Below are 18,194 nucleotides of genomic sequence, written 5' to 3' on the forward strand. Positions count from 1 at the left end.
GAACAGGAATATGAACCCAGGTCTTCATTCCACACTCTTCCCAGAACACCACACTGTAAAAGTAGTAGTAGGTAAAAGGTAAAGGACCCCCGGACGGTTAAGTCCAGTCAAAGGTGACTAAGGCATTGCGGCGCTCATCTTGCTTTCAGGCCAAGGAAGCCGGCGTTTGTCCACAGACAGCTTTCCGGATCATGTGGCCAGCATGACTAAACTGCTTCTGGCACAACGGGACACCATGACGAGCGCTAGAGCGCACGGAAACGCTGTTTCCCTTCCTGCCACAGCAGTACCCATTTATCTACTTGCACAGGTGTGCTTTCAAACTGCTAGGTTGGCAGGAGCTGGGACAGAGCAACAAGAGCTCACCCCATCCAGCGGATTCGAACCGTTGACCTTCTGATCAGCAAGCCCAAGAGGCTCAGTGGTTTAGACCACAGCACCACCAGCTCCCCTTAGTAGTAGTAGTAGTAGTAAGTAGCAATAACAATAACACATTTGTATTATTTATTATATTTATGAGATGCTTCAGTAAACATCCCTATAAAATTGCAATAAACGTAAGAGACAACCAGCCTACGAATTCAGAAAGCAAAACCAGTGCTGATATTCAGCAGGAAAATACTATCTATAGCACTTCCAAGTGTTCAGAGCGTTTCTCCGTGCGCCAAGCAGTTCTAACCCCTTTAACAACTCTGTTAGCCAAGTCAGTATTATTACCATCTCTCCTCTCTGAGTTCACAGCCTCGGCCTCTATTTTACAGGGAGCGATGGGGCGGGTGGAAGTCAGTGCCTGGGTAAGACCGCCTAGCGGTTAGCTCACAGCAGGGCCGAGATTCGAACCGGGTACTTGGTGGCCCGCGGTCCCGTCGCTTAGCCGCTGCGCTACACCGGCTCTCATTGGATGTTCCTCTCCCTGTTCCGCGCACAAGAAGCTCTACCTACACCGCCTAATAGGTGCGCACGCACAAAAACTCCTGCTCCGTGCACGCGCGTCAGTGCAAACTGCCCATGTGCAGAGGGCAACCTCATGCGCAAAGTGAAGGCGGCGGGCGGGTGGCTGGAGTGGGAGCCGCCACGGGCCACTTGGGGGAAGGTTTTCCCACTTCGTCTCTTGGGACGCCCGGCCACGAGGGGGTTAACCGGGTCTCGCGTGGCTGTTGTTTTTTCGCTTTTCGGCCCGCGGGATCTCCCTGCAAGCCCCTGGATCACCTTACCCAACCTCTCTTCCCTCTTCTGCAGCAGGGATAGGCGGGGACCAGCTCGCTTTCCCCTCCTCCTTACCAACAGTCCCCTCCACACTTCCAGGAATCACCCAGGAAAAAAAAAAGGCAGGAGGGGGAGGGCGAGGGGGAGGGAGCCTAGCGGGGTTTACACAGCCACTTCCTGCCAATCAGGAGCCTGCCAGCCACCTCCGGCGGCCAATGAAAGTTCTGACCATTCATAAAAATAAATACTCTTGCCACACTCCACCCCAGCCACACACAGGCACCAGGAATCCAAGCCTCTCTTCCCCCCAGCGTGTCAGTTTCCCCGTGAAACATACAAGCTCCTCTTGGAACCGGAGCAGCTCAAATATTATTCTTGTAGCTCTCGCTCTCTTTCCCGCCCTTCTCCATCCCTCCAGCTCCCAGCACGATGCAGCCAGCAGCAGCCACACGCTGACATGAGATGCGAGTTCACCGGCTCTCGCTCTCTTCCTCCTCCTCCCACCGCCGACCAGCCCCGCTTTACTCCGCTAACGGGAAAAGCGCTTCAGAAACGCGCGCGCACATTCACACGCACTTCCAGGAAACCAGAAAGACGCTGCGATTCTTGGCGAGAGGAAACGGATCGGTCGGCCTTTCTGCGCGTACACTCCTCCCCCCTCCTCCTCCTCCGCCCCGAGCAACTTCCACCACTTTCGACTCCTCTTGAGTAGTCCTGATCCGGGAGGTATCCGGTGTGTGTGCCGGGGAGGGGAATGTGGGGGGGAGAGAGAGATTAATTGGCCCAGCCTGGGAACAAGCCTCCCATCCGGTGCGCCCCAGGCGCGCGGGGCGTTTGCAGACTCTGCTCGGCGCACCGCTTCCCCCTCGCGACCACAACCCGCCCCCCTCGCCGGCGTTGCAAGTATGGCAAAGGCAGGCGATCGGACTGGGCTCGGTTTCGGCAGAGGATCCCGCGAAGGGAAGAGCATTTTTAAATTTTGATCCCCCCCCCGCACCCCACCCGTTTCCTCCCTCCCTCTCTTTTCTTCCACTCTTGGAGAGACACACACAGGCACCTCGCTGCTTTCACGCCGCCAAAGGTAAGTGAGTTTAAAATAACGACGACGGCGAGAGCATTAATAACCCCCATCCCACTCCCTGTTTTATATTGTTGGTGCCAGAAGTGGGGGGGGGGGGGACAGGGCTGAGATTGCAAAGGTGGGGAAGAAGACGACGAGAAGACAGGACCAGCCCGCCCAGAGCTAGAAGCGAGGAGTAGTCAGTGCCTGGGTAACTTTGGCTCCTGCAGTATTGTGGTGGTTTTCATGTCGGGCGCTACTCAGCCTAGGAGAAATAACTTTCTCCAAGTTTAATTTTGTTTCCTCGTCATAAAGGATTAATTATCATGACGGTTATTAATTATTTAGGGAAATAAGGGGAATCCAGATTATAGGCAAAGCAGCACCGTGGTTTAGGTTGGGTTGGTTGGGGGTGGGGGTAAACAAGGACTAGAATCTGTACAAATTGGAAATCTGACCAAAACAAAAAATCAAAGAAAATGCAAACTTCCAAAACATTTAACATTTTGGTTTTGAGAGCTGGAGGACATTAATGTTCTATCTTCGTGGCTGTTGTAATTAAAACAAAACAATATGCACAGCCAACTTGCTACATTCAGGATTTTTCCATTTCCACCACACACGCCTTAAGAAAACCTAGTGGGATTGCGCAACTGGGAGTATTGGGAAGGAAGTGGAAAATCAGCAGGATTTTTAAATTCAGCTAACCCAACAGAAAATTTATTTAGGAGCTAGTTTTCGAACCATAGCAAAACCTTGTTTGGAAGCCCCAGCTTATTTCCACATATTCCCCTTGTAAAGATGAACAGTGTTTCTTTGCTATTTTGTGGAATTCTATCCCTAGTATCATCAACATCATCGTTATTTGTTATCGCCATCATCAAAATAGGTATTGATTGCCTTTCCGTAAAGCATCCTGAAGGCATTGTTGCTGCTTGAAAAATGAAGGAGACAATAACATGTAATTAAGAGCAGCGAGAAAAGGAGGGGCCTTTTGGGGTAAAGGCTGCAACTCAGAGGAAGAGCATCTACTTTGTGTTGCAAAAGGTTCCCTGGTTCAGGTGCGGCTGGGCATCTTCCGTGTCTGAAACCCTGGAAAACCACTGCTAATGGTGCTAATACTGAACTAGACGGACTAATTGTCTGACTGTGTTTAAGGCTTTTTACTGTATTCCTACAGTCCAACCCAAGATGTGCATATTTAAGTCCTGTTTATTTAAGTGGAAAACTTATGCCCATGCTTAAGCCTTCCGTTTTAAATGTGATCCCCTTTTCTAAAGCCTTCAAGTCCAAAACGATTGCAAAAAAGTTTTGCTAACAAGAGAGAAAGAAAGGCAATGAGGTGTGGCCAGCTTGGCAGGGTGTTCTGCCATTGCGATGCCACTGTTGAGGAGACTCTTCCTTAAGTATAGAGGAAAAGGTGTGTGGGACTTGGAGTAAAACCGCCTTAGAAGATCACCGGTGCCAAGAATGCTCATATGTGCCTCTTGTTTATGGTTAACCATCAAGGACTTGATTTAAACCCATGCAGAGGTTCAACAGGTAACCTCCACCAGGGGACCATTCTGCAGCTCCCCCCCCCCCCCGGGAGTGAATTGTCCAACTGCACCCAAGGCAGAAGGAAAACCCAGAGCGCCGACTCACACAGAGATATGACAGGCAACACCCATATGACATCTGCTCTTATATGACTGGAAGCTGCTAGTACAGGTGATCCAAGGAGGATTTCTCTCCTCCAGCAAAGACTGGAAAGCTAGAGCAGTGACTCACAGAGAGGCATCCTTATTGTGGATGGGTACTAGATCAAGGGAAGTAATAGTGCCACTGTATTCTGCTCTGGTCAGACCTCACCTGGAGTACTGTGTCCAGTTCTGGGCACCACAGTTCAAGAAGGACACTGACAAACTGGAACGTGTCCAGAGGAGGGCAACCAAAATGGTCAAAGGCCTGGAAACGATGCCTTATGAGGAACGGCTAAGGGAGCTGGGCATGTTTAGCCTGGAGAAGAGGAGGTTAAGGGGTCATATGATAGCCATGTTCAAATATATAAAAGGATGTCACATAGAGGAGGGAGAAAGGTTGTTTTCTGCTGCTCCAGAGAAGCGGACACGGAGCAATGGTTCCAAACTACAAGAAAAAAGATTCCACCTAAACATTAGGAAGAACTTCCTGACAGTAAGAGCTGTTCGACAGTGGAATTTGCTGCCAAGGAGTGTGGTGGAGTCTCCTTCTTTGGAGGTCTTTAAGCAGAGGCTTGACAACCATATGTCAGGAGTGCTCTGATGGTGTTTCCTGCTTGGCAGGGGGTTGGACTCGATGGCCCTTGTGGTCTCTTCCAACTCTAGGATTCTATGACTTCGGGCTCACAAAAACAGTCAATCATTTACCGGTACTTTCTTTTTTTTATGGGGGGGAAAAAGAACATAGGAAGCTGACCTATGCCTGGTCAGGCTTTTGATCCATCCAGGATGTAGATCTACCTACTGCCTTTCCCATCACCTGCTACCTGATGTTTTTAAGTGGGGGTCCAGGAGTTGACCCTGGGACCATCTCAATCCAAAGCTTCACCCACTGAGCCAATGTCCCCTTCCCCAGTTTCCTAATGGCAGGGCTTGCAGTTTCTTCATAGTGTTTGTTGCGCTTAGGTAATTTTAGACTCTGGACACTAATGGGCTTGCAGCCTGCCCCACTTTAGGCGGTCATGTGTTTTGCTTCCCTTTCTTCAGAATGTGGCAAGCCTTTCACCCCCTGTTCCTGCTGCCGAGGGAGACAGCTGGACCTCTGGCACAAAGACTTGCCCAATGGCAGCCACTGTTTGCTTGTGGCACCCAAGTTGGCAGGGACATTGATGGGCAACTTAACCGTTTCAAGGCCTGGACACAAAGGCAAATGTTAGCATAACATTTGCATGTGCTAATGTATATGTAAAGATGGGAACATCTCTAGGGATTGAATCTGATACTTTCTGCGGGTGCTCCAACCACTAAGCTGACAGACCTCCCCCCTTAAAAAAACCCAAAAACCCACACACAGATTTCTCACCCAAATCATCCCAGATAAATTTTTCAGTTAATTTGGAGCAGAGGTTGCCTCTACTCAGTTCCTCTTCAGATTCATTTATCCCCATTGATTTCTCACAGCCCCTTCTCCAAATCAATTCTTTTTGCCCAAATCAACTCTAGATAAAGTAGTCTTAAATTAATTTATTTCCCCAGGTGAGTATCCTACACAATAACCTAGAGCTCTCTCACACGCATGCATTCAATTTCCCTTGAATTCATTACCTGGCTAACACTAGGGGGCATTAGAAAAAGGTTGAACCCCCGTATCTCATGGGCCCACCTGTATCAACTCTACAGTTTGGGAATTACCAAATTCTCAATGTTTGTGTGTGGGTGTGGAGGTTTTATTTCTGCATCAGAACCTTAACACAATTCTGCCAGCCTGTACAGGGTGCTTTGGTGCGGGGGTGTGTGTGATTTCTGCCTCAACTCAATTTTCCCCCAGGAAAGATTGGGAAACAGGGTACTGTACTAGAATCCTGCTGCCACATCCAAGCTCGTGCATCTGAACAACAGAACTGTGCTCTAATGTAATATAAATCCCCACCCTCCCTCTCAGTATTATTCACAGATGCCTCCTTTAAAAAATAAGAAGAAATTCCATATATTGTTTAATTTTTCTGGAGTAGCATTCGCCACGTCGATTCTGCTGTGGGAATGAAGGCTTCCAAAAGCACTTTTCTGGCAGAGGTTCTTTGTAAACACTGGCATAGCATAGCTCCCCCCCCTCAAAGCAAGTTAACCACACCCATCCCAGTTAGTCTCCTCCCCCTAACTTTTGCAGAGGGCCTTGGGAAGCAGCTACAGTGGGATGATAAGATCTTCCAAGATGGTGTTCAGCAGCAGAATGGTCACTGCAGCCTGATGTGTTCTTGGGGCTGTATCACTTCAGTATCGAGGCAGGAGGAATTGAACGATGGAGAGTTTTCTCTTGCACTTTGGCCATGGAAGCTAGTATGTTGGGGGAATGATTCTTGATTTCTGTATGCAGGGATGTTTTGGTGTGGGGAAACTTGTCAAATGTGCAGCCTTCAGCTCCCAGTGGTACAGTCTTGAGGAGGCTTTACCAGGCGGAGCCTGCATATTAGCTCTAAAACGGGGGTTCAGACCTTGTTGTTGCTTTCTATGCTCACAAGCAGATACGCATCAGGTGAAGTTTCCCTATCGCTACAGCTCTCTCAAGGAAAAGCATCACCTGTTGAATTTCTGCCCACACACAGCTTGCAGAGGTATATGATGCCTACCAGAGGGGAAACAAAAAATATGGCAAACCCTGGTCTAGGCCATACTTGAGTAGTCTACGAGTCCTTATTATAGGAGACTATCAGGAGGTTCAGACCTAGAGGGCACCAGCATATATTGTTCTGAGATGGGCAACAACTTTGGGGTTCTTAATGTGTGCAGTTTGCAAATCCGTGGGAAATCCTAGACAGCTGGACAGTTCAAATTACTTGAGAATGTGCAATGAACATAACAGTGACTCCTTTCCAAAGTGACAAAAAAGGTCTTTGCTTCCGCTTTCCCAAGAAGTAGGGAGTTGCAGGGTATGTTTTCTTTTAATGAAATATCAGCTACAAAGGCTTTGCAGCAGGTGTTTACTTATAAAAAGACAAAAACATTTTGGGAGCAAACAGGCTTATATTTATCAGGCCCGGAAGTGCTATTTTGGGTAGTAGACTCTCAAGGTGGTACTAGGTGAACAGCTACAGCCCACCCCAAGACTTCACTGCCAGCTCTGTGAGATTCCTTGTATGACTCCCTATCTCCACCCCAAACTCTGGTGGGTGTTGCATTCCAAAGGAAGGAGAGTTTTCCATCCATCAAGGATCAGTATGCTGTTTTGACTACCATAAGTGCCTCATACAAAATCGTTTTATGACCAGTCATATCCATATCACTAAATGTTTAGCACATTTAAAACACCTGCCTTTCCCCAAAGAATCCTGGGGACTTTGGGGGAAGCCACCTGTTGAACGGCTGTAAATATGCTTTAAACGTATGGTGTTAGATGTGATGTCAGTAGAGGGATTTGAACCCAACTCTTGCAGGTCTGAATGCATTGAAGCAGGCCTGGTTCTAGGATAAATAGCACCCTGGGGTGAAGGATGCCTGCAGCAGTCCCCTCTGTGGCTGGTTTTGTAGGGTTGCCAAGTTATGTACCTTGTGCAAGGTTGCAAAACCCGACGGTATAACATGCCCTTGTTGCTCCCAGGCGTTCCCAGAAATGCTCATGAAAAGATCCCGGAGCTACCTGTCAATGATTTTGCCCCAGCAGTGTAGACAGAACAGTCAACAAACTCTGAACTTAGCTGGACAATCACACACACACACACCCCTTCTTCAGCTTGGCACCCAAGGAGAGCAACAGAGCTCATCCACCACTATGTTTGAGCTACAGCCATTCGTTCCAAGTAATCACACAACCAGATCTGCTGCGAGATCAATCAGTCTTCTATGCTTCTGTCCAGTTTAGTAACAGGAAAAGCTTTGGAGATGTGTCAGCAGAACAAGGTGGGAGAGGGGTGAGGCAGTGGAAGGGAGAGTACCACTGTACACTGCAGATAAGAGGTTCCTACAAGAGCATCTTCTCAACACTTCGTCCCTGCAGCCTGGACTATGATACAGTGGGGGAAATATCATTGCTTCTTAGAATGATGGGATTGTAGAGTTGGAAGGGACCTCAAAGATGATCTCTGCAATGCAGGAATATCTGCTAAAGCATCCACCCAGCCTCCACTTAAAAACCTCCAAGGAGAGTCTGCCACCTTCCAATACAAGGGAGTCTGTTCCACTGTTGAACAGTGCTTGGTGTTAAAAAGTTCCTCCTGTAGAGTCAGGATCTCCTTTCTTGTCACTTGAATCCACTGGTTCCAGCCCTAATCTCTGGAGCAGGAGAAAACGAGTTTGCTCCATCTTCCATGTTAACAGCCCTTTAGATATTTGAAAATGATTATCATATCTCCTCTGAGTAGAACTGAGTTGGATACAAGTCATTGATTTTAATGGGTGTATCTGCTGTATGACTAATTGGATATCACTCAGGATCCTAATATGTCCTCCCTGCTTTGATATCTGGGCACCCAAATTTGCCTTTGTTCTTCTGGGTATAACTTTCATGAATGATTCCCATAGTGGCAAAGATTTGTGCAAGAGCTGAGTTTGCTCAATCATAGCTCAACATACACTGGACAACATAGCTAAGGCTTCCTGCAAGAAGTTGAAAGCTGTGAAGTCAAGTGCTCTGACAAGCTTGGCGTACCGGAATGTCAACACAACATCCTTGGTTTGATCTGGTCAGCCAAAGAGGTTTTTTTCTGCCCCCACCCCCCAAGGCCTTACCAATTTTGATGACGTGGCAAAAAAATAAAAATTAGGTAGAGCACTAGAGTGAGCAGAGAGACCTAATGCCCTGCTTAGGTTGCAAACCACCTCCTGCCCAGTTGGCAGATTGATCTGGTGGCCACAACCTCCCATCTCAGCTGAACTGCATGGAGTTGCAAGTGTGTGAGGTGGCCACACACACCACTGATGGAACAACACCTGGAAGTTTTTGGCCAAGGGTGAATGTGGCTCTCAAACCAAAAAAAGCTCTGCTTTGGATAAAATGCCAAAGCTACTTTTCAAACAAACTTTGCTAAACCTGCTTTGTTCAGTCATGCCGCTCCAAGATCTTTCACAGCAAATGCACAGGAATAATATCAAGCATTTTTAGTTAGCGTGTCTCCATTTAGGCGCATATTGAAATAGAGCTATTTCCCAAGTTTCTTGGTTCTGCTTTTATGCCTTGTCTCGAGCAAAGAAGACGTGAGTCCAGGGGAGAGACCTGCACCTTTCAGCTGGAGTTTGAAAGCCTGCAGGCTCCTGCTGCATGAACCGTCTCTGTCTTCCTTTTCAGATGCTGCTCCGGTAACCGACTGAGCGTCTCTCCCGGCCAACTGGAGGCGCAATGGTCCCCCTGTGCTGGTGCTGCCCGCCAGCACCTGCACCAGCTGCGGCGGCCATGACGGGCACGGCCACAACCTCCTACCACTTCAAGAGTTTCTGTGGGGAGTTTGAGCGGGTGGAAAGCGCCCTGGAACGCCTCGAGGCCAGCGGCTTCTACTGGGGCAGCCTGTCTGGGGCCGAAGCCAAGCGCCTTTTGACCTCCCAGCCGCCCGGCGTCTTCCTCGTGCGAGATTCTTCCGACCACCACCACCTCTTCACCCTGAGCGTCCGCACCAACACGGGCATCACCAACCTGCGCATCCAGCAGCAGGGCTCAGCTTTCCACCTGGAGGCCTTGCCAGGCGCTGGCCACCCCCCGGCCTTCCACTGTGTGGTCCGGCTAGTAGAGCACTATCTGTGCCTGGGAGCAGTAGAAGGGGGCCCCTGCTACCTGGAGAGGGAGGGGCAGCCCCCAGTGCCTTTGGCCCTCACCCATCCTCTCTGCTGCAAAGTGCCCACCTTGCAAGAGCTGAGTCGCCGGGCAGTGCGTGCCAGTATGAGGGGCAGAGGCGATGCCAGGGCTCAGCTGCAGGGGCTGCCAGTACCGCAGGGACTCTTGAACTCGCTGTGCACCTGAAAGGCTCTTTTCCTTCCTAACATTCCTTGTACAGTACATAAGCAGGCCTGTCTGCACAGTGTATTGCTGGGGGCGCCTGTTTATCATTATATTTGTGGAATAAACCAACTGGTATACTGGAGGGAGCCATCTCTTCATTCATCAAAAGCCTTCAAATTCATTCTGATGCTCTCAAGATGTCAAGTATCACCAGAAGCAGAGAAAACGAAAAAAGCTGCCTATTCCAGGGCCTGGGTGGGCTTGTAACACAAGCTCCCATCTCAAAAGCACATCCAGAGAAAGGTATAAAGAACTGCTTTTGGGAGGAGTTGCATCCTTGCAGGTTCACACTTGTAATCTTGATGGCCTAAGATGTAACTGTTGCCCTAGACCAGGTAAGAGTTCTCTTCTTCACCAGAAAGTCACTAGGAGATGCACTGCTCAGTGTTAAATGAGGGGTAGATGCAGTAATCTAGCAACAATCAGAAGTGTAGTAATTTTGTCAGAATAAACCAGTCTTCTAGGTGTGAGCAACCTCCGTTCCTTCAGATGTTGAACTAAAAGCCCCCTCATCCCTGACCACTTCTCATGCTTGTTGGGCTGATGGGAGTTGCAGGTCAGCCACATCTGAAGGGACAAAAGTTCCCCATACCTGTTTTAATGTGCCACAAGCCAAGGTTCTTAAAACGTTTAGCTAGAAATTGTGCACTATGCTACAAATGAGAAGCCCTTGCTTCCCATAGTGTGTGGGGAAGGATGTGGGCATTCCATGACCAAGGAAAAGGCATTCTTTGTACAAACTGGTGTTGTTGCAAAGGGATCCTTCTCCCACTCGCTTTTCATGTTTGACCACCACATCCCATTTTTCTACACGTGACACAAATCTTTCCAGTCACTGCCCTAAGGGCAGGTCATTACTGTAACTTGACAGGCCTCGAGAATGTTGACACAGGAAACTAGTTGTTGAGAGAACGACGTTTTGAGGCAAAAAGAAAGTACAAGCTCAGCTAATCTGATGCTGCATCTGGCGACTCTTTAGCTTGTGTATGTTTTCATAAACAGCCTGGTGTGTGCAAAGGCCATGTCACTGGGGAGCCTGGAAGAGCAGAGGGGGGCACAGATCTGCAGCAGTGTTTAAAGAAAGCAGTGACTTCTAGTTTATTACTAGGGACTAGGCTATACCAGTGAGCATATATGCTCAACACTTGCCATGCACTCAAACCCTGTACAAACCAGCAGGAACAACCTGCCATACCAGATGTGTTAAAGCTTTAAAACAAAAAAAGAAAATCATTTTAGACAAAGCTACCTTTGTCTAAAACTGCACCTGACCAATTAATAATTGAAGTTAATTTTTGTATCCTGTGCTGTTCCAGTTTACCTGAACGTTAATTCGAGCCACCCTGCTCCCATTTAAATCAACTGCAGTCACAGGTTGTCTGATTTCAATCTTATTCTAGGGTTGTAGATTCTCATTTCTTGTTGGCAAGCCAAATCTCTTACTGGAAACTCTGGGAGTCCCTGCCAATTTGTCTCCAAGGCGAGGTGACTCAGAGCTTCAAGCTGCTCTGATAAAACTTGGAAGGCTAATTTAACTTCAACTTCTGTTTGCTTGGAAGTCTCCTTAAAAGCAATGAGACACAGCACACATGGGAGGTGTATGCAAAGTTGGCACCCAAAGCGCTCAATTATGCTCCCGGACCCCAAATCTCTCACTTTTCCACCTGCCATCTGTTCCTGTAGATTTGCCTCCGGGAAAGATCCCAACTTGTTTCCTGCCAATTTCTTTACTCATCGCTCACCTTTATGCTATTTTCAGCAGCGATCGTTTCCATCTACTGGAGATAAGGATTGCAATTCAGCTATACATATATGCATGCTAATTCCAGGAATAATCCCCCTTGAGTGTACAGAAAAACAAGGGGTAGTATTATGGGTCCAGGGAATGAATGACCCAGGCAGCCACTGGGAATGGCCTCTCCTCTAGATTTGTTTTGACTTTCCAAGGCAAGGGGGAGGGGGTTGGCAGAAGACAAAAAACAACTGCTCCTTGTTTTTGGACCCTTCTGTGTGCAATGGAGTCAACCATTTCATAGATGGAAAAGAGGCGTGTATATGTTAAGAGTACAGTATTGGCCTCAAATGCACTGTACCCTCCTCAGCCACACTCCACTACTAGCCCCATTCCCAACCAACAATTGGCTGCTGCTCCTTCCTATGCAGATGTCCTGTTTGCTAGGAACCAACCTCAACTGAGTTGCTCATTCGAACAGAGCGCCCCATGCGAGATCACTTGTTGCAGGTATTATCAGGTATTTTTGAGATGCACCCCCGACACTAGAAGGGCTACAATATTTTATCCACAAATATTTTTTATTGTGTAATGTTACAGTTAAGGCAGGCTTGATTCCCCACCGGCATGTGCGGGGGGGGGGGGGCACCCCACAGCTTAATCTTCTTCCTCATCATCACCGCCTCCAGCACCACCCTGGCCCTTCTTGGCATTCTTCCTCTTGACGCGACCTGGGCGGCCACCACCATATGGTGAGCGGAGGGAGAAGTCAATATGCTTTTGGGAGTCCAGGCGGACGATGAAGGAAGGGATGTTCACTACTTGCTTCCTTACACTGAAGAGGGAGAAAGGAAGCAGTTACAGACGTTCCAGCTAAACCCGGCAGCATTCTTCTTAAGAACGGTTTTTCACAGAACTAGAAAGCTAAAGTGATTGACGGAAGAGAGCCAAGTGAGGAATCAAGTGATCACCCCCCAATTCCAGCACTCAGGGAGCTTAAAATTTAAAAGCTCAGCGTTTGGGAACATGGACATTAACATCCTGCTCCTATTATCAAAGCCAGGGTTAACCTCAGCCCCTTCCTTAATTAACACTGCAATGAATTCCTAAACATGATACTCAGAACTAAGCCCCACCATTCAGTAGGCTTTTCTTACACATTAATAAGTGTTTTACAATACAACTCAATGCAACTATGCCCTCACAACTTCTTACTCGCAAACTGCTCACAGAACAAAGGTTCAGAACCAACCAACAGGAAATGCTTGGGAGAAACTGACTCAAGTTTGACATTTACTGCTGCTGCCCTCAGTATACAATGGCAAGATGAATGCCTGGTTATCCTGAAAACTGGGTGTAACAGCAGACAATTTGCTAACGAGGGATAACATTAACACTTTGTGCCAAGAAGGAGCAGAGTTGCTAGTTGTTACCTCTACTGCCCACACGCCAAGACCTTCGCAAGGTGTACGGCTGAGCCGCAGTGAACCTTGCCGAAATTGTTGGTGCTTTTGGCATACAGCCTCATTAGGCAGACTGCAGGGCTTTTAGGTTATCCAGGGTTCCAGTCCATGGGAGGGATTGGTGGGGTAAAAAGACACACGGCTGGGACATGTCCACACATCTCCCTGCACAGGCCACACATAAGAGACATCAGATGCATTACTTCAGAGGTAGACCCTGTCTTTACAGCCCACAGCAACTCAGTCATTGCTTCTGGCTTCTGCTTAAGTGAAATGCCATTTCTAAACATACTCCAAGGCAACCTACCGGATGTGTCTTTGACGGATGAGCACCCGGGCATGGTGGATGGACTTGGCCAAGCCCAGCTTGAAGACCTGGGTTTGGAGACGCCTCTCCAGAAAATCCTCAATTTTCAGACCCAGGATGTAATCCAGCTTCATCTTGCCCTCATCCAGCACCCCAATTCTGACCAGACGGCGCAGCAGGGCATTACCTAGGGAAAGATATGGACATGTAAATAAGCTGAAGAGGCCAACACACAACTAGAGAAGTGGGCACAAGATTCATGTATTTTGGTACGTCTTATGTGGCCATGTAAAAAGCATTCTCTATGAAATACTAATGACGGGTAGGGGAGAGAAGAGGAAGAAATGGCACCAAGTTGACGACAGCATTTGAAACTCCCTTTGTTCTAGGCGCATTTTGCGACAGGGAATTTCATTAGTGTGAGCAGTTTCTGAGCTCTGGGTGCAGTACTGCGCCTAAGATTTCATATTAAAATTGCCACTGCTAGAAGGAAAAGAGGACCCTTTTCTGCCTCCCCACTTTCAGCCATTCTGAAGACTGGAGAAGGGACCCTCATAAGATTCTAGGGGTGGGCAGGGGAAGTATGGATTTGTTTTTTGCAGTCTTCAGATAAGGACCAGACCATGTGAAAACTGAATTTAAGATTTTACCTGCAGTTCATTCATTTTCAGCTTTGTATTCTTGTTATGAAAAAGTGAACCTAGAAACTATTGCAGCACCCATAACCTAGGTTTAAGGTGCCATTTAGCTCCTAGCTTTCACATCTCAGTTTCTAACACAGGTTGACACGTTTAGTTACATACTACTAAGCAGCACTATAGTATATTACATTGACCTTGAAATCACAGTTTAAATCCCAACTCAGCCACAAATGGTGGGCAGTCTTTGAGAAGAGAGTCACTCTCAGCCTTAGTCTCTGATCTGAAATATGGGACTGATTTAAAAGATTCTCAAGACAATATATAAATATAATTACAGCAGGGAAAAAAGAACAATTCAACATAGGTAACTGATATTAATCCAATAGATATGGTCTATTCACTTAAATCTAACACAAGAAATAAGCACATCTGAAAGGCATTAAATACACACACACACACACACACACACACACACACACAGAGAGAGACAGAGAGAGAGAGAGAGAGAGAGACCTGTATCTAAGTAGTATTTACAATAATATCTATATAACACATTGAAATCTAAAACCAGATACCATCAACTAACCATTATGGAAAGATGTAAACATTACAACTGTCCATAACAGTAAGTTGATAATCTCTGGTTTTAAATTTAATAGGACCAGATCCAAGAAACTGGTAGGATTCATAAAGGAAGTGAACTCACATCCCAGATCCCTTAATCTGCTGGCAACTGTTAAAGGGATCCGCAACAGCAAAAGAACCATTAAAGATGCCAAAGATTGACATGTCCAGCCCTAACATACCCTCAAAGAGACGCCTCTGATCCTTCTCATCCAGGGTGAGCAGCTCCCGGGCAGCTTTGCGGATCTTGGCCAAGGTGAACTTCACCCGCCACACTTCACGCTTGTTACGCAGCCCATATTCACCTAGGAGGGGGATATAAAAGTTCAAATGTAACATGCAACTGCCTTTGGAGCGTAACTGTTTGAACAACTCTTTTTTTCATCCAGGATAAACTAACCAATCAGCTTCAGTTCCTGGTCAAGCCGGGACTTCTCAAAGGGCCTCCTTGGGGTGACATATGTCTTCCGACATACCCAGCTCCTGGCAACTGGCATGTTGGCCTAAAGGGAGTCCAGTCCTGTGGAGAAAAAAGTTGAGATCTATATAAGTGGCAGGCAGATGAAACAAGTGAAGCAAATGAAGTTTTGATATATTTCACAGCTACTTCTCTGTATAATTTATTATTACAGTCTCTCATTTCATTTATACATTCATCCAAACCTATGACGTAGGCTAGGCCGGCTAGGAATTTCAAGTCTAATGTAAGCCTTTCCTACTTGTAAGGTCAATACTACCCAATGAACCACACCACCCAAACTGAGCTCAGGGTAAATTCAATACAAGTTTTGTTTTTTGGAATCTAGACTGACCCTTAACTGACACTACTGGACACCAGAGGGTCACAATTGTTCTTTGTAAATTTGTGTTGAAGCCCTTAAGGTGATATAAATCATGTAAGTTTACCCATTTGAAAGGGGAGAATAGTTTGTTGAAGCAATATGCCACTTTGGACCACTTGCTATATCCAAAAGAAAGCAGCTACTTGCAGCCAGTCAGCATTTCAGTGCAGATACTGAATTACAGCAAGCAACTAAAGTACACTTTTTACAATAAACCAGCAAGGCCCTTTGGCCCCTTTTAAAGTCCTGTCCTGCACAAACTAAGCTAAGCAAGACCTGTAATATATGTGGCACAATTTACTGCTACTTCAGTATTTTAATATGGTCAATATTTTAATATGGATATAATTTGAGCAGGAAAAAAAAGTGTGTGATTCCATATAACAATGGTTAAGCCCAAACGCTCCCAACTGAGCAGGGAGGTATGAGAATTTGTGAAATGCTCAAAGATGTTATGGACCATCAGCAAAATAATCTCAAAGAAAGGCACATTCCCTACTCCTCATATCAAGGATGATTTTGCATAAGCAGCATTCACCCACCCAGCCTCTGGGAAGGAAACATTTAACACTGAATCAACTCAAACTGACCAAAGTTTTGAAAACGATCCCACCAAAATTATAGAAAAAAGGGAGCACCTAGAAATAGCTGCTATTTTTTCAGCAACACGTGGGGTGACACCAAGTCAGAGAATTGCAGAGTTGGAAGGGACCAAGAGGATCATCTAGTAGGAATCTTTCTGGCCAACGTGACACTTGTAAAATTCACAAGACAGAGAAGGCTAATTCCCCTTTAAAAAATAATTCAAATCACGTGAGACCGGCGGTTCGAGGGAGCGTGTTTAATCCCCACCATCCACGAATCCCCCGAATAGGCCGAGCAGCACCGCGGCAGCAACCATGCGACACGTGTGATCTGCGCACGCGGGGCTGCCCTAGTTCTATAGCCCGCACATGCGCATTGAGTGAGTGAGGCGGGGGCCGCGCGAATAAATCCTCCAACTCCCTGATTTAAAGTGGATTCGCAACCGCTAAGGCACTTCTAGCAGCTGGTTGCCGAGAACAATTTATTTGGAGTCACTTAAAACGTCCTTCTCGGCCACCGGGGCGCTTCTTATTCCCCGACACCGCGCCTCGGGTCGCCGTGAAACAAAACCTCCACTTACCTTCCGACGCACTTGACGGCCACTACTAAAAGGAAGGGAGCGGCCTACGAAGGTTGCTTATATAACTCGTGCCATGCCCCGCCTACCGTCTCCGCTAGCCAATAGCAAGGCGACGTCTTTCCTGCCTAACCTATTGGCGGAGGGCTGCTTCGCGGCGCGGTAACCAATTAGCGCTTGCTCCAAGGATGATAGAGAAGAAGACGTAGAGTGGTCGAGGGGAGGGTAGCACGTTGCATTAACGGTCCAGGAGTCGGCAGCGTCTGTGTGCCGAGTGGAGCCGCCATTGCTTTGTGGGGGTTGGAGCCCTAACAGAGGTATTCATTGGGGCCGGGGAGTTTCTCCCTCGTTGTCCGCGCCATCCCTGCCTGCGGTTTGAAGTTGGCTGAAGCGAATAAACAGGCGTCCCTGCTGCTTTCTGAAACCGACTGTCTCAACGGTTCCTTATAACGCCTCCCCCCCCCCGTGCCCTGAACCATAGAGATGCCAAAGAACCCACAATGCGTTTCCGCTCCCTTTTCGTTATAGAGATACACACAAAAAAAGTAGAGTCGAACATGTCTTCGCCGCTGTTTCTCACTTCCGGTCTTTAGACCCGGCGTTCTACTCTGTTTCTATCAAAAGAAACGCGTGGCCAGTGACGGCTTTTTCTGGTTGTGTGCGTGTGTAGTATAGGATGCGTGTCAGCTCTTAGTATTTTCTGTCTCCATGCTCTCACCCAGTAGTACCCTAGTATACAGCAACTATGGCCATTCAGTACCTTATGAGAGGCAGAGGGGGAAAGATGGTGCTTTAGTCACAGCCGCTCTGGCTATTGGGTGATGGCAAGAAGCGTGTGTGCAGCAAAAAGTGGCTAATTGATTTGGTAAATAATAAGGGGCGGGGCGGGGGGACATGGGCAGAGAAAGTGTTGGGAGCTCAGGCAGCTTCAGACATTTCTTTTTTTATAGAAAAAAACAATATTATACATCAGTTTACATAAACTTAAACTATGGTATATTATACATACAATACATATATTACTTACCTACATACTCAGACATTTCTTTTCCCCGATTTGATGGGGGCAGAGATGGCATGCACTGCAGAGACCTGTGTGTGTGTGTGTGTGTGTAGTGGCCCATCTCTCTTTGCCCACCCAGGTACTCTGCAGAACCTGGCCAGGCCTGGTGAAGCAAGCAGAAAACTGCTTGGACCCATGCTTTCTTAGGCATGGGACAAGCGGAAGTGTGGAAGAGCCCTAAATGTCTTTGCGGAAAACTATTCCAGAGGGTCACTCCGCTGGGAAGTGGTTTGACCATAACTAGGTGATAATTCCAACCCCCACTAACATCCCGACCATCCTCCCCTAACCCTGAGACAAATATGAAATCCAGGGTGTGCCTTCGCTTCTGCATTAGATCAGTGACAAGCTGAGACAGCCCCATGGTTGTCATGAAAGCCATGAGGTTCAGTGCTGGGTCTTGGCATGGATGTTGAAGACCTTCAGAAACAA

At 47.5% G+C, this 18,194-nt stretch overlaps 2 protein-coding genes across 4 annotated transcripts; one reads left to right on the top strand and one right to left on the bottom strand.

Moving 5' to 3' along the window:
- The first annotated feature begins 1,469 nt into the window (after positions 1-1,469).
- On the top strand, positions 1,470-10,009 carry LOC310829425 (suppressor of cytokine signaling 3-like). Its single transcript, XM_083707840.1, has 2 exons — positions 1,470-2,287; positions 9,224-10,009. The coding sequence occupies exon 2, from the start codon at positions 9,275-9,277 to the stop codon at positions 9,887-9,889; it is 615 nt and encodes a 204-aa protein (XP_083563966.1). The 5' UTR covers positions 1,470-2,287; positions 9,224-9,274; the 3' UTR covers positions 9,890-10,009.
- A 2,213-nt stretch (positions 10,010-12,222) lies between these two features.
- RPS9 (ribosomal protein S9) lies at positions 12,223-16,746 on the bottom strand. Of its 3 annotated transcripts, XR_014557671.1 has the most exons (7): positions 16,703-16,746; positions 15,096-15,215; positions 14,878-15,000; positions 13,431-13,617; positions 13,264-13,288; positions 13,094-13,219; positions 12,322-12,495 (listed from the first exon to the last, which is right to left on the bottom strand). XR_014557671.1 is itself a non-coding variant. In XM_083710469.1 (5 exons), exons 2-5 carry the CDS (start codon positions 15,190-15,192, stop codon positions 12,318-12,320), a joined length of 585 nt encoding a protein of 194 aa, XP_083566595.1. In that variant the 5' UTR covers positions 15,193-15,215; positions 16,703-16,744; the 3' UTR covers positions 12,223-12,317. The 3 variants fall into 3 exon arrangements, 1 of the variants encoding a protein (XP_083566595.1); XR_014557670.1 differs by having other exon boundaries at positions 12,223-12,495; positions 13,094-13,288; XM_083710469.1 differs by lacking the exons at positions 13,094-13,219; positions 13,264-13,288 and having other exon boundaries at positions 12,223-12,495; positions 16,703-16,744.
- Between the last annotated feature and the right edge of the window lie 1,448 nt (positions 16,747-18,194).

The sequence above is a fragment of the Podarcis gaigeae genome (assembly GCF_964106915.1).
Source record: "Podarcis gaigeae genome assembly, chromosome: 13".
NCBI classification, from domain to species: Eukaryota; Metazoa; Chordata; class Lepidosauria; order Squamata; family Lacertidae; genus Podarcis; species Podarcis gaigeae.